The sequence below is a fragment of the Mixophyes fleayi genome, chromosome 5 (genome assembly GCF_038048845.1).
Source record: "Mixophyes fleayi isolate aMixFle1 chromosome 5, aMixFle1.hap1, whole genome shotgun sequence".
Taxonomy (NCBI): Eukaryota; Metazoa; Chordata; class Amphibia; order Anura; family Limnodynastidae; genus Mixophyes; species Mixophyes fleayi.
In genome coordinates this window covers 66,619,491-66,644,198 of record NC_134406.1, presented here as the reverse complement: position 1 = coordinate 66,644,198, position 24,708 = coordinate 66,619,491, and the positions used below count along the sequence as shown (strand labels likewise).

The 24,708-nt window shown below is 37.0% G+C and overlaps 1 protein-coding gene and 1 non-coding gene across 3 annotated transcripts in view; both read left to right on the top strand.

The window, feature by feature from the left end:
* The window catches only part of ZNF385D (zinc finger protein 385D), a 252,255-nt gene that overhangs the window by 127,459 nt on the left and 100,088 nt on the right, over positions 1-24,708 (top strand). The window contains exon 3 of one of the 2 annotated variants that reach the window (XM_075212330.1): positions 14,155-14,265. The exons of the other annotated variant lie outside the window; for it this stretch is intronic. Coding sequence (XP_075068431.1) covers positions 14,155-14,265 — 111 coding nt within the window. The remainder of the gene's footprint in view (positions 1-14,154; positions 14,266-24,708) is intronic. 2 annotated transcript variants of the gene reach the window in all.
* LOC142159702 (small nucleolar RNA U3) lies at positions 16,716-16,930 on the top strand. The gene has a single exon (XR_012692965.1). It is a non-coding gene; the product is annotated as a small nucleolar RNA U3 (small nucleolar RNA).

Below are 24,708 nucleotides of genomic sequence, written 5' to 3'. Positions count from 1 at the left end.
CCTATTTTGTAAAATTTAAGGTGTTTGAAGTTTTATTGTGTCAATAAAATGGTGCTTTCTATCGCCCAGCTTCCTATTCGTTTTTCTCAAAATACAAATAACCCAATTCGGTGGCAACTTTCTGCATGAAGTGACAGTTATAATTAAAATACAGATAATGGTATATATTTGCTGATAAAAGTATGTCATGTGATTGCCAAGAATGCAACTTTAGCCAAGACGGGCTAGGGTTTCCAAGGGGAAACATGTACCTGGATGGACTCATCACATCAATTCATTTTGTTTTATATACTGTATTTAGCTATGAGAATTAGCAACTTACTGTTGCTTTATATAGTGCTAACATATTACACAGCAATGTGCAGAGAATGCTTTTTCATATATAATTAACCTACCAAGATGTTTTCAGGCATTGGGAGGAAATTGGAGCGCTTGGATGAAACCATAGTCGCCTACTCTCCCGGAATGTCCGGGAGACTCCCGAATTTCTGGGAGTCCTCCTGGACTCCCGGGAGAGCAGGCAATTCTTCCCATACCCGGCCAGTTCTGTAAATTAAATGGAGGGGGCGAAGCTTAGTGATGCTGTACACGCGACATCCTGGCCCCGGACCCTATTTTTATTGGTCCAAAATAGTGATGACAGTTTTGGGGGCTGGGCTAATGGTGCGATTCTTCAAGCCCCACAAACCTGCCCCCCCCCTCCCCGGACAAGTTGCCTATGTTGGCAAGTATGGAGGAAACCCATGCAGACTGGGGAGAGCAAACACTCCACACTCCATTCTTGGTTGAATTTGAACCCAACCCCTAAATGTTAGGAGACAGCTATGCTAACCACATGTGTGCCATGTGTATCAGACTATTAAATCTGCAATTAGTGTGTTATAGTGTTGTGTAATGGTTTATAGCAGATCATGTTGCGTTACTGTAAATTTGTAATGAAACAAAGCCATGGAGGAGCTTGAAAGAGTGGATAATTGTGCTAAAAATTTCAATGGTTCACTGTTGAAAGGCAGTGTCAGACTGGGGCATGAAGGTTTCACCGGGGGACTGTAACGCTAGGGGCCCACCAGAGGGGGTGTGGCCAGCCATCATAGAGAAGAGACCAGACACTAGAGGGGGAGTGGTCTGCCCACGAAGAACAGCTAGCCCCATAGTGTACTATATAAAGAATGCAATGTGTATATAAAGAGTACACAGTCTTGATATGCCCCTTAGATTGGGCAGAACAGTCAGCAAAAATAGGGATTGTCCCACTAGACCAGGCTAGGCTAATCTGTGGCACTTCAGGTGTTGTGAAACTACAAGCCACAGCATGCTTTGCCAATATTTAGCAGCTTATTGCTGGAAGGCTATGCTGGGACTTGTAGTTTCACAACACCTGGAGTGCCACAGGTTAGCCAAGACTGCACTAGACTCAGAACATTTGACAGACTGTCCTACCTGTTCTTGTCACTTTTACCACCTGTGGCTGCTGGTTTCTTTAGTTGCGACTTGTCTGGATCCTGGAATGTTGGGGGCCCTATTTGGAAAAAAATAATGGGTACATTTAGAAAATTCCAATCAGCCCCAGCGTTAAATCAATAGGACCCACAATTAATACTTAGGTCTTTCTCCAGCCCCAACATTAAAGTAACAGTATTCCCATGTAATAAACCTATTTCCCTCCCTCCAGACAGCCCCTGCAATAAATTAATTGTATTTATGATCGCATAAATATACCTATTTCCCGCAACCGTCACTACCATGAAATAATTCATATTCACATTTAATAAATAGACCGCATACTCCTCAAACTCAGCCCCACATTCAATTAAAACCACCCTATCTTAAATTAATAGTCCCCACTATAAAATTAAATTGCCCCATCTTCATCCTACAAACAAAATAGGACCCATTATTTAGCCACCACCTACCACACACATACTACATTGCCACAAGCCCGGTGTGCTATCACACACACATTACTGTGCCCCTTCATCACCATGCTGTGTCTCCTTATGATCACACTGCGCCCTCCATGCTGCTTTTGCCCCACCATCTCCTGGCCCCCCTTCATTACTCTATGCTATGCTGCCTTGGCCCCCCTTCACACTCTGGCATACTGCTTTGGCCCCTCTTTCACACTCTGCCATGCTGCTTTGGCCCCCCTTTCACACTCTGCCATGCTGCTTTGGCCCCTCTTTCACACTCTGCCATGCTGCTTTGGCCCCTCCTTTCACACTCTGCCATGCTTCTTTGGCCCTCCTTTCACACTCTGCCATGCTGCTTTGGCCACCCTTTCATACTCTGCCATGCTCCCCCTTTGCATTCTCTGCCATGCTCCCCCATTGCACTCTCTGCCAAGCTCCCCCTTTGCACTCTCTGCTATGCTCCCCCTTTCCACTCTCTGCCATGCTCCCCCTTCACTCTGCCTTCTTCCTGACTCCTGTCTGCGGCACTCCTCACTGAACGTTGGGCATGATGACGTCACGCCCGACATTCAGTGCGAACGGAGCAGAGAGGAGTGGTCATGGGAGTATTCTTTTTTATTTTTTTTTAAAGTTTTCAGCTCCCCCCACCAACGAAGAGGGGAGCGATCAGGGTCGGGGCCTACCAGGGGATAGCCCGGTCCCCCGATGGCCCAGTCCGACTCTGCTGAAAGGTACAACACTGGTACTTGTACCCTGGTTCCAATGCTTTAAATGGGAACCAGGGTACTTAACTGATAGTTGCATTTTTTTTTAATAGGGATCAAAAACATACTAGTAGGTTCATTTGCTGCTATAAAATTGACCTAAGTCTCTCTCAGTGTGTATGTGTGTCTCTGTGTGTGCGTATGTTAGGGAATGTAGAGTGTAAGCTCCAATGGGGCAGGGACTGATGTGAGTGAGTTCTCTGTACAGCACTTTGGAATTAGTGGCACTATATAAATAGCGGCTGCTGATGATTATAGAATTTTTCTGTAGGAGGGCAAGACCCTGGATATAATGTGACCAGGTAGTTTCTGTCAAAATGTGTTATCATACTGTAACTACAAATTAGATGTCACATACCTGCCTTCATGGTGAGAAGCCAATTAACAGGTAATTACATGGGAAAGGACAATTTTGAATTGATGCTATTATTTATTATTTTTTTAATACATTCACTAACCTACTGGTTACATTCTCCAGGTATACTGTCCCTAACTAATGACTTTTTTGTTACTTCTCTTTACCAGGAAAGCCATCCAGCCTATGGGTGGGTCTATTCCCTAAACATAGAATGCTGCACAAACAATGACATGCAAATTGACAGTCCCGACTCACTGAATTTGCACAAATTCAAATACAAACCCAGCTAGGTGGAAGTTTACAATAGCATTATTTGCAAAATTGAATCATTAGGGAACAATATTTTTATTAACAAGAATACTAGAACAGTGTCTTGAAACTGATTAACATTTAAAATAGGTTAAATATTTATGTTATACAGAGATTTCAATATATTAAAGAATTGTTCATGATTTTTTTTTTTTTTTGGTAACTTCTTAGAGAAAAGGATTTGCATTAACAAATGTCTATGAAAAGCAATAATCAAAAGTTTTAAAGCCATTTTATGCAGGTCTCTAAATAAATATCCATGGAATATATTTCGAACCAGATGGTCAGCTGAAATACAAAGTATTTGCATCAGTAATTTTGGGTAAACTGCTTACTGATAAACAATTTATCTCTATTTTCTTCAGCAATGTTCCTAGGTGAGATGCACAGTAATGTTTTTTTTACTAATCTCCTTTTTATCTTTTTGTGCAGTAGAGCAATGAAGATTGTGTTTCTGACACGATTATCTAAAAGTATACTTGGCAATAATACAGATAACATTAATCACTGTAGAAGGGTTACTTGGTATAGTTTTTAGTAGTTTTCTTTTCTATTTTCAATGTGAAACAATGTAAGCAATTAGTATATTCAGTTTACTTTTTCACCTTGCAAAAAGCAATATTGTGTGATGATTTTACTATTTATATAACATGTTGCTTACTTTGAAATTCATTATTTACGAAGATGATTATCAAGTGTTACCACTAAACAATAATATCCAGCATACAATTAATAGAGTATTGCAACACTATTAAGCTGGACACACATAAAAGTTATCAGAAGATGAATGGTATTGGCCTGTGTGTGACCAGGTCATCTTCGTTGTGTTGCAGAAGTGGTCCTGAAACTCGGCCCAGGCATTGAACAACAGGATTTTGTCCATTTTGGTCACTGACATGTGTCAAGATTAGCCAGTGTGTGACCAGCTTAATTGTTATTTATACATTAGACCAATTTACTAAAGAACTTTTGTAAAGAATGTCATAAATTGAGTTGGTGAAACAGGAAAAAAAATAGAAAAAGGTGGGGCCAAATGGATGGACACTGACTTGTAATTGCAGAGGAGTTTAATATATTATAGAGTTAAATCATATAGGTAACATTTTTAGATTTGTAGATATGATTGTGTGGTGATTTTATAAACAATTATAAGAGTTACTTATTGCAACAATACAGTCAATACAAAACACTGAAATTAAATTTAATACCCATAACATGTTTATAATATTGCACTCTCATGGTACTGAAGCACTGAACACAGGTGTGCTGTATCAAGTTATACATTATGGAACCATAGAGGACACACGCACTGGATTATAAACTTGTGTATTCAGCAATTTGTCTAGACATACAAATTATATACACACACACACACATATATATATATATATATATATATATATATATATATATATATAACAATTCAGATTCTGAGAAATCCGACAGATCTGAGATATGGGGTTCCGAGTAGATACATAACATGACTCAATTATGCGCACCAGAATAGGATCTGAAAACAATATGAAACCAAAACTCTTGCTATACAGGAAGTACGTCATTTCATTCACTTCCAGTTCATGCGTTCCAATGCATACCTCTGTGATGTGCATTTGCTAGTGGAGGTGCGTTATTGTACCTCATTGGTACATATCTTAGGTATTCATGGGGAATACACACCTGCTAGGCAGGTGCCCCAGTGACTTATCTAGAAACTGCTGTGTTTGGTTGTTATAATGAAAACCTGTTTGTGCACTTCTGGCTTTGGCACTTCCAGTTTTGCACTTCAGGTTATGTGTTCAAGGGTGGAATGCATATCATTTGGAGTGCCTCATAGAGAATACAAGAGAGCCATTGCCTCATATATTTTACAATGCTATGCAGATCCAAATCCAAAACTTTTAAGAATTTGTAACAAGACCAAAACACAAGGAAAGGCTTTTTAGAGTCAAAACTAAATCCAAAACCACAAGACAGGGGTTATCGCGTTTCTTAATATATATATATATATATATATATATATATATATATATATATATATGTATATAGATAGATATATTCCAAGACTGGAAGCCAGCACTCCATATAAAAATAAACTTTATTATTACTTTACAGTCCAAAACTATGCTGTACCATTGTACATTCCATAGCAGCAAGTCAAATAAGGGCAATTCAGCAGCAAGTCAAAAGAGCCAGATAAGCAGCAGACTTATTTCACAATATACTCATCTTGTGCTGGTACTGATGGAACAGAGTTCATGCTAGTGTATGTCATAAAATACCCAACGACCGTTTCGGTGCTACTGTGGCACCTTTGTCAAGGGCTGCTATGCATAGCAAGTTGCTTGTATTATTTCTGTGTGTACCATTTTGTGTATGATCCAGAGCAGATTGATCACTCACTGCAGTGGGTATATTTGCTACTGAGACTTTTATTTCATCTCTCTCATATTTGTAAACCTTCCTCACCCTCATTTACCTCTTGTATATTTCCATCTGTATATTATTCTACCTCATCATTTTATCTGCTAGATGCAGCTCAGGTGCACACTTTGCCCCTTTAAAACTCTGACTGTGCATTGAGATTTCTCCAGGCTGTTTAACACCATTGAGCCCCTTAGATGTTTCTGGGCTTTGGAATGTCTCCCCTTAGTCATATCCATATTTCCTATATCTCTGCTCCTTCCTGCCACATGTCTCTCAGCGTCAGGTATACAAGTCTGTGCTGTCTTGCGAGTTGTAATCGCCATCAGAGCTGCTCCAATGTAGTCAGGATCTCTAAATTACATTCTTACACAGTCTGTCATTCCAGGGACGTTCTCCTCTGTCTCTGGGGGGTGGGGGTGGGTCAGTGAGTTTGCTGCACATTATTTGCCCTCTTGTGCTTTTTGCAGTTTTTGTTGTGTACTTTCCTTTGGTTTTTCCTGTATGTGTTGCAATTGTTCTTGAGGTTGCTCCATTCCCTTGTGTAAGATGGCTGGTCCATTTGTTTGATGCTAGTTTGACTTTTCAAAACTTTGTTTTGTTTAGCACCTGCACTTGCTTTCTGTGTCACATTCTCTTTCATTCTTTCATCTTTTTCTTTGTCCACAATCACTGCATTTGCTCTGGAAACATTCACCACATTATGTGGCTGAGAAATAACTTGAGGTTTTGAAAGCATAGCTGTTTGGGCCTGGAAGTTTTCTCCCAGAACAGGCCCAGAGGCCTGGGGCTTGCCTGAAGAATTTCTTTGCCCAGGGTGGCCCAGCCCTGGTTTGCAGTAGACATCAAACAAGCACTAACCATACTTCCTACCAGGAGCTAGAGGGAGGGGCTACAATGTAGGCAGTAGGAGACGTGTTGGTTTAAATAAATATATATATATATATATATATATATATATATATATATATATATATATATATTCATTTAATTGTTTAGGAGCTGCTGCAGAAAGCCTGCCTGTGACACTGAAACATTTGTTGGGCATGTCTCTGTAACATCTTATGTGATTAATTAAAACTTTAATGTTTTTTCAATACTGGTGCTGGTTTGTTCCAATTTTCGAACACCGTTTATCTACAGTTACCAATTTGAGTCGTGTACAGTGCATTAGATATATCTGAGTTCTGAGTGCATCCTCTCTATGAATATCTATCTCTCTCTCTCTGTATATATATATATATATATATATATATATATATATATATATATATATATATGTGTGTGTGTGTTTGAACTTTCTTGTAACCTTTTAAAGATCACTGGACATTTTGATTAAGAGTGAAAAAAAAACGTTTACAATTGCACAGTTTTGCCATCTCATCTTGTAATGTAAACCATTCTAAATTGGCTTGTGTTGCTTTGGGAGTCATGTGATGCATTTGGTTCAAAGGTTACAGGAATTTAATCAACAACTGACAGAACTTGATCTTAAAGTTCTTGACAGAAAATAATTATACTTTTTTTCATAACCCAATATGTCATGTGTGATGTGAATCTTTGCAATATAAAAGGAAACACACTTTCAAGTACTGTGGAAAAATATCTAAAGCTTTTACATAGAAATGCTGAAGAAGCCATTTTGCATTGTAGCTTTCCTATTGCATGTACACATTGCCGTGTAGTAAAATTAAGCTTCAGTCTAAATTTACTTTCAGTATTTATTGGATAAGTCAATGCAGATCTGTGTAAACCAAAATAAATGAGCAAAATAAATGAGCAAAACATGGATGTCCATTTGAGGAAGTTTATTTAATGCATACTTGCCACCTCTCCAGGAGACTACACAAATAGAGGGTCATTTTCTGGGTTCCCGAGACAGTCTCTCAATCTCTGTGATGCCCATGCCCAAGAGATATGAGGGAAACTTCCCTTTACAAGGCAGCGCCGCTTTAAATTTAAGCGCTGAAGACGCTGAACTCGCTGGAGATGAAGAATCCGGAGGTTCATACATTTACCCCATGGTGGGCATAATACAGTGTGACAATGCAATTCATCACACTCCGGTCATCGTGGTGTGAGGGTCCGTTTCATGTCATCGCACTGCAGTGGTAGGAGCATGATGGCGCAGATTATTATTTGTGTTGCAGTGGGTGGAGCATGATTCTTCAAATCGCATTATTATGTCCCACCAGACTTGAATTAATGGATTCCCCTCCTCATCACCTGAAGCCTGTTCATGTACTGTTTCGGCTTCACTGTGCTTTTGCTGACATGATAGTGGGTGCAGTCAGTAACGGAAATACTGCATTAGCACAAAGAGCAACAGCTACGGGTCCTCACTCATCACTGGGCCTCATAACTGCTGCATTCCCTACAATGGCAGTAGTCCTGCCACTGGCTCCAATGTACAATTACCCAGAACTGAGCAATATTATTATTTTTATCTTTGTATTTATAAAGTGCCTATGCAGTGCTTTACATACAATACCATGAGACAGAAGGTGAAGATGTCCCTGCACAAATGATCTTACAATCTGAGGTGTGGGGAACACAAATAGAGAATATAGCGGAATAACAAGTAAGAATGTTTACATTAAAATCTTTTGTGTACTGCCAAAGTTCATCTTCTTAGTGACATAATGTAGGGCAATATTCTTTCCTCATAAAGACATAACAATGATGTAATTGGGGTTACGTGGCCTTTGTCCTTACAATACATCTCTTAAAGATAGCTTGTGGGCCACCATATTCAAAATCATGAATGTTCCTGCATCTAGGATAGGGTTGATGGATGAGCTCTATTTATAGAGGGCAAAACATACTGTCCTTCACTTCAGCAGGGGCAGAGGGTCAACACATTATCTCTTCTTTCATAGAACTATCCCAGAATGCTCTTCTCTTTATCATGTAATGCAGACAACAGTCTTTGTTTTCTGTACAAACTGATTCCTTAATTTCAGCCAGTACTGACCTAACTCCCACCAGAGGCTAGAAGTACTTGAATATGGATTTCCACTTTATACAGCATGAGCCTAAATCAGAACAGAACTGATCAACAGGGATAAACAGAAACACCTAAAGCACACCTTCCCAGTAGTAGCTTTTCTACAGTTACTGTGAGAAGAGTACACTTTGCATTTATTTTGCCACAGTGCTAGTCATTTGAAGCTCTTAGGAGCCATGTACAACAAATGTTTTGTTACATCTCTTATAATTATGTAGTAGGTAATTATGTATTTGCTTTGTCTGAAAAGATGTATTTGTTGAAAAAAAAGAACTTGTGTATATAGGTACCTGGGATCAGGGATGGAAAATAGAAGGTAATTGTATATTGCATAACAGCTGGGATTCCAAACATTTAAACTGGTTGGTGTTTCGGCTAAAATAAAATCATATCATAAAAAAATATAAATATATCAAATAAATTTACAAAAATATGAAATGTCTACAGGTAGTGAAGAAAGCTCCTCTGCGATTGCTGGCTAATGTGTAATGCCCTGGTTAACGTCAAATGCCCAATTTACCATCCAATAAAGCCATTTGTATAACTTTATTAGTTATATTTACAGTTTAAATACATATTGCGATATATATATATATATATATATATATATATATATATATGTATATATATTCATTAAGATGACAAAACATTAATTTGTATGCAAACTTAAAACCTCTGAAACATTAATTATCATCCTTTGAACTTTACATCATTTGTTATTTTATTTATTTGTAAAAATGTACCTGTAATTAAAACCACATTACAGTGATTAATAATTAGCCAACACACGAGAAAGTACCCTCTGTAGTAACTATTACCAAGACAAGACCTTGGGAAGCCTACACGTATACTTTACAAGGGCAAAATTGTCACACTTATCAGTTGTTAACAATATGAGTGTATCACAGATATGAACAACGATCAGATTTTAACAAGCTAATGTTTAAAGTAAAATGATAAACACACTTAGTTCTGTAAATCTTACTTTGCATGTTATTAATATTTATCGGGAATAAAGAAGACTCATAGATTTTAATGAGTTTAACTGTGTTTGCTTCATTCTCAGTTGTCAGCATCTCATGGGTAATATTTTAATGAAGTAATTAACCTCAATTTTAAAAATAGCCTACTTTTCCTCTCTCAGATACAGTACATCTTTCACGCTCAGTTACTTAATGTCCTTTTGTCCCACTACAAAAAAAGAATTGTAATTCATTTTCTTGTTGCAACCCTGGAGAGTATCCTTCTACAGTATGTCATTATACTTTTTTTTGCCATACTTCAAAAAGCTAGAAAGAGGTTGAAATGCATTAAAATATTGGAATTTAAAACTGCATCATAACTTTGTATGTTTTGATTTTCTGTTTGTAGAAGGAAACAAATCTAGTATGTAATAAGGTCATGTATAATTATATAGTGAGGTTGGAGAAATACACAAGTCCATCAAGTTAAACTATTCTAAAATTTTTACTTAAATAACTGTTCCTTTCTTTTACTTTTTTTTTATAATATATTTTTTTTAAACTCACACATGACAAAAAACAACATTATATATGCAGTTACAAAGCATATGTGACATTACACGTGATATTAAATGTACAATAACATGTATTTCAAAACATCAAGTAGCTATGATAATTATTAGAGAAACAGACGTATTGTGCTTTTAGGCTACTTGTTCCTTTCTTTTCCTTTAAAGAGATCATGAGAACTTTTCTCAACAGTAGCTACGTTAACAGTTCAGCTGAAGCATTTGTGCAAAGCTCAAGTAGGAAGCATTCTTTAAAAGAGATGAACTATTAAAATATACCTACTGGCTCCTGAAGAAAACTTCAATTTAGCAAGAATTGCATTACATGTGTTAGAAGTTATTGAAATCTGTTGCTGGAAGACACGACAATTTGAAAGACTATGCTTTTTTTCTGGTTGTTCTAAACATTTAAGAATAACTCCACAAAAAACTGAAAATTCAAATTTGGTTTTAATTACATAAATTAAACATTAATCCAGTATACTACTTACCACCCGATCTGACAGGTTACCTGATGTCTGTCCCATTTTGGCATGCTCTCCTAGTTTCCACTGACAGCATGATGTAAATTGACAAAATCATCATCATTATTATTTGTCAGGTACCAAAAAATTGGGCTGTATGCTGCCTCTTTGGAAAAGCCTCTGGATGATCATTTAGTTTGGTACTCTTTCTCACCCCACATGCCTCACCACAGCGTTTTATAGTCTTTGGGGTAAATGTATCAATCTGAGAGTTTTCTGGCGGGTTTAAAAAATCATTCCGCTTCTAGCTATCATTTCTTTAGTACGTTCTACAAAATGTAAGCTAGAATCTGATTGGTTGCTATAGCCAACATCTCCACTTTTCAAACCCGCTGGAAAACTCTCCAGTATTGTTTTTCCAAACTTCCTGTTAACTGTAGTAGAATGGGTTGCCAACAGATCTGCCAGCGCTAGCTATAGCCAGCTTAAGCATGATGTCAGTGTTAAGGGGCAGAGCATTCTTTAGTAGCTGAATCTGATTTTCAGAGAGTTATTCAAAGTTCTTTGAGAGTTAATACATAAAGTTTAAAGCAGGATATTACCAATCCATCTCTCTGCAACATGATTTTCATGCGACTCCTTGTGATGTAATTAATCCTGTGACATGGAAATGTTGTTTTCATCGGTGACAAAGAATTATTACTCTTTTACAAAAAAGGCTTAATTAGCTAGTGGACCCGTGAATGCTAAGGTTTCAGATCAAAAGAAATACAAATAAATAAACATATATTGAACACCATGTACAGTATGTATCATTAGGGATTATTGAAGTGGAAGGCTGGGTACACACTACAGAAAATGTCTCCCAATGCAATACTGAAGTCCTGATCAGCATGCTGATTCATGTATACACACTATACACGTTTTACATAATTTACCTTCAGATCTCTGATCTTAATCTGTCATAACCATCAGCTGAAAACATTGTGACTCTGTAAGCTCTATGGAGGTCTGACTACACCGCTGGTCGTGTGTGCATCCACGCTGCCGCATTTTCCTGACTTTGTTCCATTGTTAGTAGAGATTTTTAGCCAGTTTATAATATCAAATCAAATGATACCATGTGCTTTGGTATGATAAAACATGATCATGGGAGCATATACACTAATGCGATATTGGAGCTAACAGTGATTCTGGTGAAAAACCAGAATAGTATAGCCAGTCTGCACAGTGGCCTAGTGGTTATCACTTCTGCCTCTCAGCACTGGGGTCATGAGTTTGATTCCCAACCATGGCCCTATCTGTGTGGAGTTTGTATATTCTCCCTGTGTTTGCGTGGGTTTCCTCCAGGTGCTCGGGTTTCCTCCCACACTCCAAAAACATACTAGGTTAATTGGCTGCTATTAAATTGCCCTTAGTGTCTGTCTGTGTGTAATTTAGGGGATTTAGATTGTAGGCTCCAATGGGGCAGGGACTGATGTTTATGAGTTCTCTGTACAGCGCTGCAGAATTAGTAGTGCTATATAAATAAGTGATGATGATAGTGTAGGTGTGTTATCTTTGTTTTAAGATTGTTTTTAGGATTGCAAGCAAAAAGTATATCTCAACATATCACTGCATGAAGGTACTGTATTGTACTATGCAGTAATAATTTTGATTTGCCATGGACTAGATCTAAACCATACATGTTCATCTATTAAAGTGAAATCTTAGGAGCATTTCAATCTGTGATCACGTAAGCCAGCATATATTGCTACCTTTGATTACATTACAAACTAGTGTGTGGGTGCCCTTAAGCAGGCTGTATTATTTGATGCCACATAGAGAAGGCAGATATAAGATGTTCACATTTACTAGACTAACACTATTGTGAATAGTTCATTTAAAGTTCAGTTATTCATGTACTGTGCTATCTTAAATAATATATTTTTTTCCTGTCTTCTGAAGTCAAACTGAATGCAGACAGTTCTTACAGTAAATAATAAACTGTTTTACTTTCTTATTTTTGCATTACCTAGAAATGTCCAGAGAGGAAAATCCTGTGGAGGTAAAATACTGTGGTGCAGTACTAGAATCGAGACAGGGGAAATGTAGTTAAAATCAACTAAAAAATACAATGATTTCTTATTCTAGTAAATGTATTAATACAATTGAGTAGTATTACCACATAAAGTATTTTACCACAAAGTAGAATACTTTAAAAACCAGCTGTAACAAGTGTGAGGGGCAGCTCATCATAAATGTGAAAGGGATTAATGTTGTCCCTTCCCTGCAAGTGCCCTCTTTTCTTCTTATGGTCCAAAAAACAACTGATAGGTTAATTGGTTTCTGACTAAATTATATTTGGTTTCTGAACCTGTGGAAGGGTTATTACATTGAAATTGGATTATGTGCCTGAATACATTTTTCTGATCTCTACAGTGCTGTGGAATATATCTATACATACACATGCATTATTATTATTATTATTACCATTTACTTCTATATAAATTTATATTTATTATTTATATAGCGCCACTAATTCTGCAGCGCTGTACAGAGAACTCACTCACATCAGTCCCTGCCCCATTGGGGCTTACAGTCTAAATTCCCTAAGACACACAGACAAGGGTCAATTTTGTTAGCAGCCAATTACTACCAGTATGTTTTTTGGAGTGTGGGAGGAAACCGGAGCACCCAGAGAGAACCCACGCAAACACAGGGAGAACATACAAACTCCTCACAGATAAGGCCATTGTCGGAAATTGAACTCATGACCCCAGTGCTGTAAGGCAGAAGTGCTAACCATTTAGCCACTGTGCTGCCCATATATACAGTACATACACATACACATGCATATACCAGATAATAATACTTTTCAATAAGCAAATTGCTAATGATTTTTTGTTTTGCTTTTTCGACTTTAGAGGAAACTTAATTTAGTACAGTGTGTCTTTTTCTACTATACCACTTTTTATTTTGTGTCTACTTCCACGTCAATCACAGAAAGTTATTTTATGGCAAACACAATAACCTTGAGGGTGAATCCACCTACTTCATGCTCCCACAACAATTGTAGAATTCTATCTTAAATTTATAACAGACTCATTCATCTACTTTGTACATGCAGGATACATGTCAGACATGGTATGTTCCTGAGCTAAAGATCTAGCAAGAAAATCTGCGTTCTCTGCTGCTAATTTCGTGCAGAGATTAGTGCCACTAACTCAAAGCAGCACAAAAGTAAAAAAAAAATCCCAAAAATATATATATTTTTTATTGTTACAAAGGCATCCATTTATATTGCCTGCTAAACATCCATTCAAGCATTAGGCTCACCACTGCTATCATCTTCATCATATGAAGATAAATCTGGGTTAAACAAGACTTATTTCTGTCTTTCTGTTGCAGATGGACCCAGTTCAAAAAGCAGTTATTAATCACACATTTGGGGCTCCCTTACCACAGCGAAGGAAGCAAATCGCCCCCTGCAATATTTGTCAGCTGAAATTTAATTCTGAAGTAAGTTTTTTATTTTCCGCTCCTAGTAGTCGATATAATAGCACACATAATAATTTATCATATAGAGACACAAAATCCATTGTATGTAGAGTAGGCGGCCATTGTTTTTCCAGCATCATTACATTTCTACAAAATAATAGTGGATTCTTCTGCATTCACAGCCAAATGTCAGATATACAACAGAACAACTTTTTTTTTTGAGAATTATATAATGGTATTTTTTGATCAAGTAGCACAAATGAAATCCATTTATAATGATCTTAGCCTTCGTGTTGCCATTTTGGTTTTTTTAATTAATAGAAACTGTGTCCAACCTGGTTTAGTAATTGATAGCCAAATATATATTTTAATCATTTGTTTATTTTTTTGGGAAACTTAGATAAGGATAGAAATCATTTTGTTCCAGAGACCTGGATAACAAGGAAAGAGGAATTACACTAAATAAATGGTGTATGTGTCATGATTATTGTCACAATGCACTATTCCATCATATTCACAAATAAAGCAATCAGGTCCGATTGAACGGAATGAGTGTTGCCAGGGTTGATTGTGACATCTCTCCTGATCTGGTAGAAGAGTTCTAGACCACTGTACACCTTCCTTCTCGAGAATTGATGTACCAATAAATGTCTTTGTTTCATTCCTGATAAAGAAAGCTGTATAACCAGAAAACATCAATAAAAAGTTTTAGTAAGTAAAAGCAAAGCCTTTATCAAATAGTATAGCAGCTGTGCAATAGGTAATTTGATCATATACTGAAACAGAATGCTGTCTAGCAGTCCATTCTTTACAGTCTGACCACTTTGTTTATGAGTTTATTTAAATATTACATTGGTGAAATACTCTGGTTTTGAGAGAAAACAAATTACTGCATCTCCTCTATTCTCTACATATTTGACATATTCCAAGGCTTAGATTAAGTTAGAGCTCAGACAGTCACATATTCTCGGCTTATCTATTAAATGTGTGTTAGAAGTAGTCTGTCATTAATTATCTTTATGAAAATGAAAATATTTGTTATTGTGGACTTTTTGCCTTAGAAAGCACCTTCTTTAGCAGTGATTTTAAGGAATTGGGTTCTGTGCATTGGACTAAAAATAGACTGATTTGAAAGCTTAAATAGTCATAGAAGGCGAGGACTATATTCTGCCAGGTTCAGCAACAGTTAGGTGAGAAATTGGTTGTGCCTAGAACGGCGTGGCACGGCATGGCTTGACACATAAATAATTATTATTATTATTAATTTTTATTTATAGGGCGCCACTAGGTGTCCGTAGCGCCGTACAGGGACAAACAAGTACAATACAAGGTGGGACGGCACGGTACAGTAAACAGTAAGCACAGTAACTCAGTAAGCTCAAAGCACAGCTAGAGAGAGGGGGAGGGAAGACCAGCAAGCGCTGGAGCCCAAGAGGAAGGGTGCGGATGACGGGGAGACCCCCAGAGGGGTGGGGGGAAAGGTAACTGGAGAGCAGAGTTAGAAGTGTAGGAAACAGGAGGAGAGATGGCCCTGCTCAAGGGAGCGTACAATCTAAGGGATAATAATCTTAAATAATCTTAAATAATCTTAAATAATCTTATGCATAATGATCTCCAGGTACATCCATAGTCTTAGCCATCCAAACTCATATGTATTAGGGATTGTATTTCAGGCCTGAAAGTAACTGTAATTCTCTGTAATATGTTGGACACCTCTAGTGGAAACAAACAGAAAAAAAATATTGTATGTGACAGTAAACTGCATTTGATAAAATTACACTCTTCTGTATTAGTAGTCTGTTCATACTTTACTTACAGGATTCCAGATACTTATTTGTGTAACATTTTCTGTTATGTCTTGTCTGGAGATGTCAACTACACTACCAGCATACCAAAGATAGTGGAGAGTGAATTGTTCTGGTGATGCATTTTATGGTAACAAAACAGGTCTCCAATTTAATGGAATTGTGCAAAGAATACAAATGAGTTCTATACAAAACAGTGTTATTAAACAGCAACTTATGCTCAGACTGGTCTGTGTGACCCATACAGTATATCCCACATGTATTACAGTGCACTCTGTTGTTATATTGTACCACAATATCAAATGCAGTATGTCCTTGCTCTGCAATGCTAGACCTTCTAATAGCTCCCGTTAGGGTAACTTAAATTCTTCAAAAGTTAAGTTGCTACCGTATATCCATCTACTAAATAACCTAGCAGTCTCCACATTCTCTGCAATGCATTTGTCACTTTGCTTAGAGTCCTTCTGATCCTCACACCAGTATACACGGCAGTTACCGGCACCTTCAGAGACAGGCACTAGTTCTGAGGGAACACATTATTGGTCTGCTCACCCCACAGGTCTTATACCTTCAAATCCTAACTTTGGGACAACCAGCCTGAAGTGAGTGGGAGGAAGTTTGCTTAAAGGGGAACCAACGACATACACACACATAACTTATATTTCATAGTTTGAATATTTCAGAAATCCTCTCTATAGTTTGAAACTAGACAAATGTCTTTGAAATTGTCCAAACTCACTATACATGATAAAGTTTAGTATTCTCCATAGAGCCAAATGCGAGCTTACCGTATTTCTTCTTTGTAATGATGATTGCCGTTTGAGAATCATTCTTTTCTTCTATAGAGAAAAAGTAGGATGGGGGGAAAATGCAATCTGTGTTAACAATAAGTTGCAATTTTATGCATGCGAGTGTATGTGACATTATTAAATGTACCTGTATATGTAAACTGAATGTCTATCACATATTTCTCCAAATCTATGTTCTTGCATTTGTTTTATATTTTTACATTTTAATTCACAATTAAAACTTTCTTGTATAATGATAGAAAATTGCATTATCTGATGCTCTGGCTTCACATTTTCACACATAAAACATCTTTGTAATATGAATTAGTTCTAGATACAGTACCATAGTTGTGATAATAACGATAATAATAATAATAATAATAATAATAATACAATATTCTTTTCAGTATAAATATCAAAATAGTAGTCAGTTTCTAGAGAATGATTCATTCACATAAAATGCATATGTTAGCATGCTTGTGAGCTAGAAAGCAAAATATGTGTGAATAGACATAAGAGATAAACAGGCAAATATACTGTTTGTTTTTCTATCTAAATATGTTTCCATCTGTATATCAACAATCCTTGAAGTTTAAATGTATAAACTTTCACGGCCTACAATGATTATTTATTACATAGTTGTTTGAAATTCATTGTCTTTAATATATTTTGTTAAGTGAACACGGTATAACAATGCACGTACTACAAAAAGGAATCAGGATGAGTAATAATGATAAAAATCCTAAAAAAGTAACAATTGTAGTAGTAACCCCCAAAAATTAGTTCTTATAAATATGGTAACATAGATACAGGGTTGGCAAGAAACAATGCTGTTAGTAAATCAGTTTTATTTAAGGTCTAATTACATATTCCTGTGGATATTATTTAAAGTGTATGGATATAATGTAATCAAAAGACTGATTACCTAAGCTATATGAAGTTACATGATGGGAACAAGGTGCATATTGAGGTTCATACTGATGTTTGCTCACAGCATTCGCCCAACTCCAAAAGCATAGCTAAGTACCATGTATGCACAGCATTATAGTTATTTTAGGAACCACTTTATATTCTATTTAACCCTTCACTGTTGGTGCAGTTAAGATGTGCAACTCAACATATATTCTTACATGCTTGTGTGTGTATAAAGCATGATGATTAAGCGTATCATCATGATGTTGATATGCCAGTCAACATAATATGATGATGGAGACTGGTTTTAAATGTACTATTTAAAAAAATAAAATAATAATAATTGTAAAAAAAAGTGGAGAGGTGGAAATCTGCTTGATAGGTAGGAAATGAACCAGTAAAGAACTGTGTCATGAAGGCCAACTGCGTGATGGATGTGCAGGAGAAGTGGGTGATCAACAGTGTTGAAAGCAGCAGAGAGGAGCATGAGAATGGAGAAGTGACCCGTTGACTGTGCTGTAAGTAAGTTATTGATTACTTTTGTGAGTGTAGTTGAATGTTGAGGGTGAAAACCTGAATGAAGAGAGCTGGTAAAGACATGAGAGAAGAGAACGTGAGTTAAGTGGTGCACACTAGTCACTCAAGTAATTTGGAGGCAAAAGGGTAGGGAGAAATAGGGTGGTAGATGGAGAGATAAGCTGGGTCAAGAGATTGGTGAGATGAGCGCGTGTTTAAAGGAGGATGGAAAGTTTGCCAGTGGGAAAAAAAGGTTTAAGAGGTGGACTAGAGGGAGGCATGCACTTGGGGATAGGGAACAGAGAATTGGAAAGAAGAAGGGTCTGGTCGGTTGTAGGATGAGATGATTACATGAGTGCATAGAGATTGTCCTCAGTTACTGGAGAAAATGAGCTGAGGGGGTGGATTGTGGAGTGTAAGGGAAGGTGGGGGGTGTGCTGGACTTTGTATGAGGATACAACTTGTTGAATTTTCTCTTTGAAGTAGTTGGAAAATCATGGGTTGTGAGGTAGGATGCAGTTGGGCCCAGCGGCATTTTTAGGGTGGCAAGGACGCATTGGGGATAGAAGACTGGATAGATATTAGCAAAATATGGCAAGTAACAATTTGGCAAGTGAAAGGGCAGTGTTGTAGATGAAAGAATGAAGTTATAAAGGTATAGAGGTAGTTGGCATAAGATTTCCTCCAGTGGTGCACATCACTGCAGGAGTATTTTGTAAGCGGCAAGTGTGTTTGTTGTGCCATGGTTGAGGTTTTAATTATCTGAGTCTGTATGTGGTGGCTGGAGATGCATTGACTAGGGCTTAAATAAGTGTGTTTTTTGTTGTAGAAAGAGGCAGCCAAATCAGGGCAGGGCAGAATAGTTATAAAAAGAGTAGTTTTATTTTTTAAAGAAAATCAAAAGTGGATCTGGCTGAGAATACTTAGGTGTTGCTGTGTGCATGTGGATTTAGGTGTAAAGGGGAACATGTGATAAGGTGAGGCTGAAAGAAAGGAAGTTGTCATCAGAGAGTCAGTAAGCCAAGTTTAAGAAATGAGAAGTACAGCAGAAGCAGGAGAAGACAAGGTCAAAGGAGTGTGTATCACAGTGGGTGGGACATGAAGTACCCTGGGATAGACCAAAGGAGGAAGCTAATGAAATAAGTTTTGTGAGACAGTGAGGTTGGAAATGGGAATGTTGAAATCACCTAATATGACAGGTAAAAAATTAGGAAATAAATGAGCTAGGCTGCAACTTTGTCAAGGAATTGGGAAATTGGACCTGATGGGCAATAAATGACAGAAATATGAAGTTGGAAAGGAGAGAATAGATGGATAGTGTGGACTTCAAAGTAAGAGAAGGAGAGAGAAGGTTCCGGAAGTATGACTTGGAAGGTGCAGCAGAGAGAAAATAGGATGCTTACTCCACTACCTTCTCTGTTTCCAGGCCCGGGAGTATGGCTGAGGAAGAGTCTCCCAATGGAGAAAACTGCAGAAGATGTAGTGTCAGAAGAGGTAATCGAGGTTTATTTATTGGCAACAAGGGTGAGGGATTTTAAAATTAATAGATTATGGATAGATGTGAGTTTGTTGCAAACAGATCTTGCTTTTCAAAGTGTACAGCAAAAGGGGAGGGAGGGTAGTGGAGATATGCAAATAAAGTTGGAAAGAATGGAAGTACTGAGTGGTTGGAATGTTTTAGAGTGGAATGAGGAATGTGAGCAATGGGGATTGAACAGGGACCAGGGATGGGTCAAAAGCCAAAAGCTGTTAATAAAATCAGGAATTCACAAGAAAAAAGGGAAACCAAGATGATTTTTTTAGTGTGAGTTTTTTGGGTTTTTTTTTGGTGATGTAGGCTGTTAGGTGTGGTGGGTGTAGGAAACAAAACAAACCAGTTAATGGTTGCAGACTAGTGAGGAAAGAAGTAGGAAAGGGGAAATAATAATGATGGAGGGAGAAATAGGATGCTGGAGAGAGAAGAGGCATTTGAAGAGAAGTGTGGTAAAAGTGAGTAGGAGAAATAGAGGAGGAAACTTGAGTAAGTGCATGGTGGAATAATGTGAGAGTTTCAGATGGCTTTGGATTATCAAGGGTATGTATTGAGAGAGTTTGATGGGACAATTGATTCAGGTTGTGAAGGGAGGTGGAGGCTCCTTTGCCACTCCTGGTTATATAATGAAGTAGGAACCTCTGCAACTTTGACACATGGTCCTATACACTGACAGTTGGGCTTAGTAGGTCCAGCAGCCAAACAGAGATGGCAACAGCAATGACAGTTGAGCTTAGTAAGTCCACTAGCTGAACAGAGATGGCAACAACAGTGACAGTTGAGCTCAGTGCTTACAGAGATTGTAGTTCTGTAGATCCTTGAAACAGCCTTGTTATTGTTGTGATGGCACTCTTGAGTGCTACAGAGTCATTTACTAACAGTTTCCACAATTGTCAATACTTTATATTTGTAAGAATAATATAAAGTGGGAGGTAGGGTTTAGCGCTAAGCTAATGTGCGGCTGTCTCTTACTGCTGTCTTCATGTTTAATTGCCAAATTATCTATCTGGTAACAGTTACACCAGCATTGTGCTATATATTTTATGTCCATGTCAATGGTGCATTCATTGCCATGACCTATTCATTTCAATATAGTTGTGCACTACATATAAAATGTTAATTGAAATGAATAGACTATTGAGATTAAAGGAAAACTGGTGTGAATGGAGCTCCACAGCAATGTTATTTGTGGTTTTCCTACATTAGTGGCCATCAAATGACACTGAGTCTATCTTGGGAAACTGCTTGTTTGGCTGAGTAGCTAAGGGAAGTCTCAGTCAATCAGGAGCAGTTCATGTCATTTATTTCCAGTAAATTACAATTAAAGAAGACTTTAAATGAAGAAGAAGAGTTCCCTTGGATTACAAGAAGATGATTTACTGTGGATTAAATATAAAAATATTTCCTGTGGATTACAAGAAGACCCCCTTGGATTACACATAAGGAACATTTCCTGTGGGTTACATATTAAGTATTCCCACTGGATTACAAATAAAAAGCATTTTCTGTGACTTACAGATCCATTTTTTACAAATCCCTTTTGTATTACAAAAAGAAAATGTATTTGAAATACAAATAAAGAAAATTAAATTTCTTGGTAATAAATTGGTGAACAAGGGTTTTGAAAGAGAGTTTTTATTTTTAAAAAAACTTGTGTGTGTTTTGTTTACATTTGTTACTTTTTTTTTTTATAATGGAATGAGGTTTTATGGACTCTTTACCATCAAACTGGAGGACTACAGAGGTGACAAAGTTGCCACACCAGTGGATCACTGTGACTCTAAAAGCCTATGGAATGGAAGAGCATCAACACTTTTCAGCATAGGGCTGGTAATCTCTGAGAGGGGGGCCATGATATTTTGTGCCTTCTGTCCCGTGATGACCTGATTGGAAATAGTTCCCACTATGTTGTTGGTTTTCCTGTTAATGGTGGTAAGCCATTCAGTTTGTCTAGCATGGGGTGGGTTTAAACTCTAGCAGGAGAGCCCTAAGCTTCTTGTCCCCTTGTTTAGTGTTAACCAGTCCAGTATGTCTAGCACTGGTGCTGGTTGAGGGACTTGGGGGGTTTATGTTGCCCTTTTTGTATTTATTTACTTATTTAATATCCAGAACTTCTCCCATTCATTTCAATGTAGTTTCTGCATGTAATGCACTTGCTCGAAACCGTACTGAAAAGAATAGAAATACTTTCATACCACATGTGATCTGGATGCATTCACAAATGCTTGCAAACCTGTCCAACGAATATAAACTGCAAGTGAACCGTATACCAAGCACATGCATAAACAATTTTAATTTATATGCATTTTCACATGTGTTTTTTAATGCAAACACAATGATAGGGGAAAAGAGCCCTATAAACAAAATAGTTATAGTCTTCTGAGTGGGTCTATACTGTGTTGCTCCTTGTTGTAAAGATAGTTTAATTGCAGCTAGACTATAAATTGTTGTCTTAGTGACATCAAGCTTAGATTCATGTAACAATAAGTTTCCAGTATGCAAAGTTTTGTCCAAGTTGAATATATAAGAAACTGCAGGTAAGAATTATTTCTGTAAGGCACCATGTGATTGAGGCCCAAGATCAGTCTTTGCTCATTATTGTCTATTTATTCTTTGGATCTGTTATGGTTCTGTCAGCATATAGTTTAGGCAATGAGCAAAACAGAATGTCCTTTTTGCTTTGCTGGTTTCAATGGAACAGTAAACATGCCTTGCAGAAAGCTATGATTACTTTCCACTTTAGGAAATGCTAATACAGTTATTCGGTATTAAACAAGCATCAGACACAGATTTCATTCTGGTATACATAAATGAAATGCAAATATTGTTTAAAAGTTACTGAACGGGATACATATCTACATAATAAAACTAGCTTTCCTTATTTTATATGATTTATATATAGTCATGTTAAACATCAGACAGCTCTGGAGCCACCAAGACCAAATTTAAATTGTTTTTCACCTCTAGGCTCCTCTTGCTGTAATGCCCCTCTTCCTCATGTCATCTCTACAAACCTTCATGGCCTTATTCTATGAGTAATTTAAATGATTAAGGGGTTATTAATGTTAAATAATATCATATGATTAGATCAAGGTAGCTGAAAATAGTTTGTGAAAAGACAAAATTGTGTCAACAATATGCAACACAGATCAACTTTATTGACTTGTCTATATAGATGACTGGGTTTATTCATTACAGTCAATAGTTTGTGGAGTTCCAGATTATTGACAAGGCTCTAATTGATTACACAATGATTTTAGCCAAATCTACTTAATTTTATTTAAATTAAGGAACAATTCAATATGACCGTCTTTTAATATAAGTCTTGACCTTATAATTAGTTGTAGAGCTACTGCTTTGAATGCTGCCTTTGACAATGATCATTTGGAGAAGTCTGAAAAGGTAGAGCGTTATTTGTTGAGAGCTCTGAAAATAACCACATGCATCTAATGTAGCACTGAACGCTCCAATCTTCCTTTCAGTCCTCTCCTGCCTATTGTTGTCAAAAGTGGTGATCAGAATTTAAGAGGGGGGAACTTTATTACAATCATTTACAGAAAAGCCATTTCTGCCATCCTTTCATCAAACTCTCTTCTTTGTTGATACAGGTACTTTCATGTTTCACCCCGTTGCTAATGTGTTTCTTTATTAATGTGTTTCTTTCTAGTAAGCAACTAATTTATTCTAAGATTCAATTTAATTTCATCAATTCCTACTACATTCACCACAGCTCAGATAAAGACCCATTTGTCATGTTTTAAATAGTGTACATGTAATGCAGTTGGTCTCAGTGCTTTTCTTTTTGTTGGTTTACTTTTTTTTGCTTACTTGCCAGATGCACTTACATGTAATCATGTTGTCTGTGTCTCCCTTGATGCTCGCTGAGGCAGGGATGGATGTCTCCTGCTGTTCAAATTCATATTATAGCTTTTATATGTGTTATGGTACATTTCTCCATTAGCAATATTTGCTTTTGATATGGTAATTTATGTCTTAATCAAATTACCACTTTGTTTATTTTCTGATCATTTTGATAAAGGCAAAATGACTTGGACATCAGCAGAACAATATATTTATATAAATATTCAGGTTTGGTTTAAACCAGTTATGATTTTTTTCCTCATAGGCATGAATATCCTGCAAGCATTATTCAAGAGTATCTGATAACAGCATCTAAAATCAATAAATGGTTACACAGGTTGAATATTAGGTGGTACGTTCCCCTCATAAGTTGCATAATCTGTCTTTTCTATTTCATTATTTGTAAAGAAGAATGTATATCTTCTGTTGGCCTTTCCGGAATGAATTATTGTCTGCACTCCATCACACTAAATAATAAAATGTTTTGTCTCAGCCATAAATCATTCTGCTGCTAAGTGCAGTGACTATTTATCTGCGCACTCGTGAAATTGTCACCATATGGGAAGAATACAGTACGTACAGTTGATTGTCTTTTCATTATATTTGTTCAATTTAATCTTAATTCCAAAGTTGTCATGCCTCTAAGGTTGATCTGTGTAGCGTGCATTGTTTACTTGTTTAAACACCAACTCAAATATCAGCTACGAATAATGTTAATGTAAACTTGGAACACAGGAGGTTATCTGGTTAAGTAATTAAAGTATTAATAATCGTCATTATTATGGCCTAATCAGGAGTTAGGAAAATAATATATGAATGTGGCCGTGACCTCTCCCAAGATATGAGTAAATATAAAATGTGAAATTCCTGCATATAAATAAACCATAGTTTAATGGAGTTTAATGGATACTGATATATATTTATGTAGAGATGCCTAATCTCACAGATTATGGTTTATTGCACCATCTCCAGATGCTGAAAGATTTCAGAAATTCCTTTGACCAGATGGACCAGTTAGGGTCACTCCAAGGGCATTATATATTTCTATAGG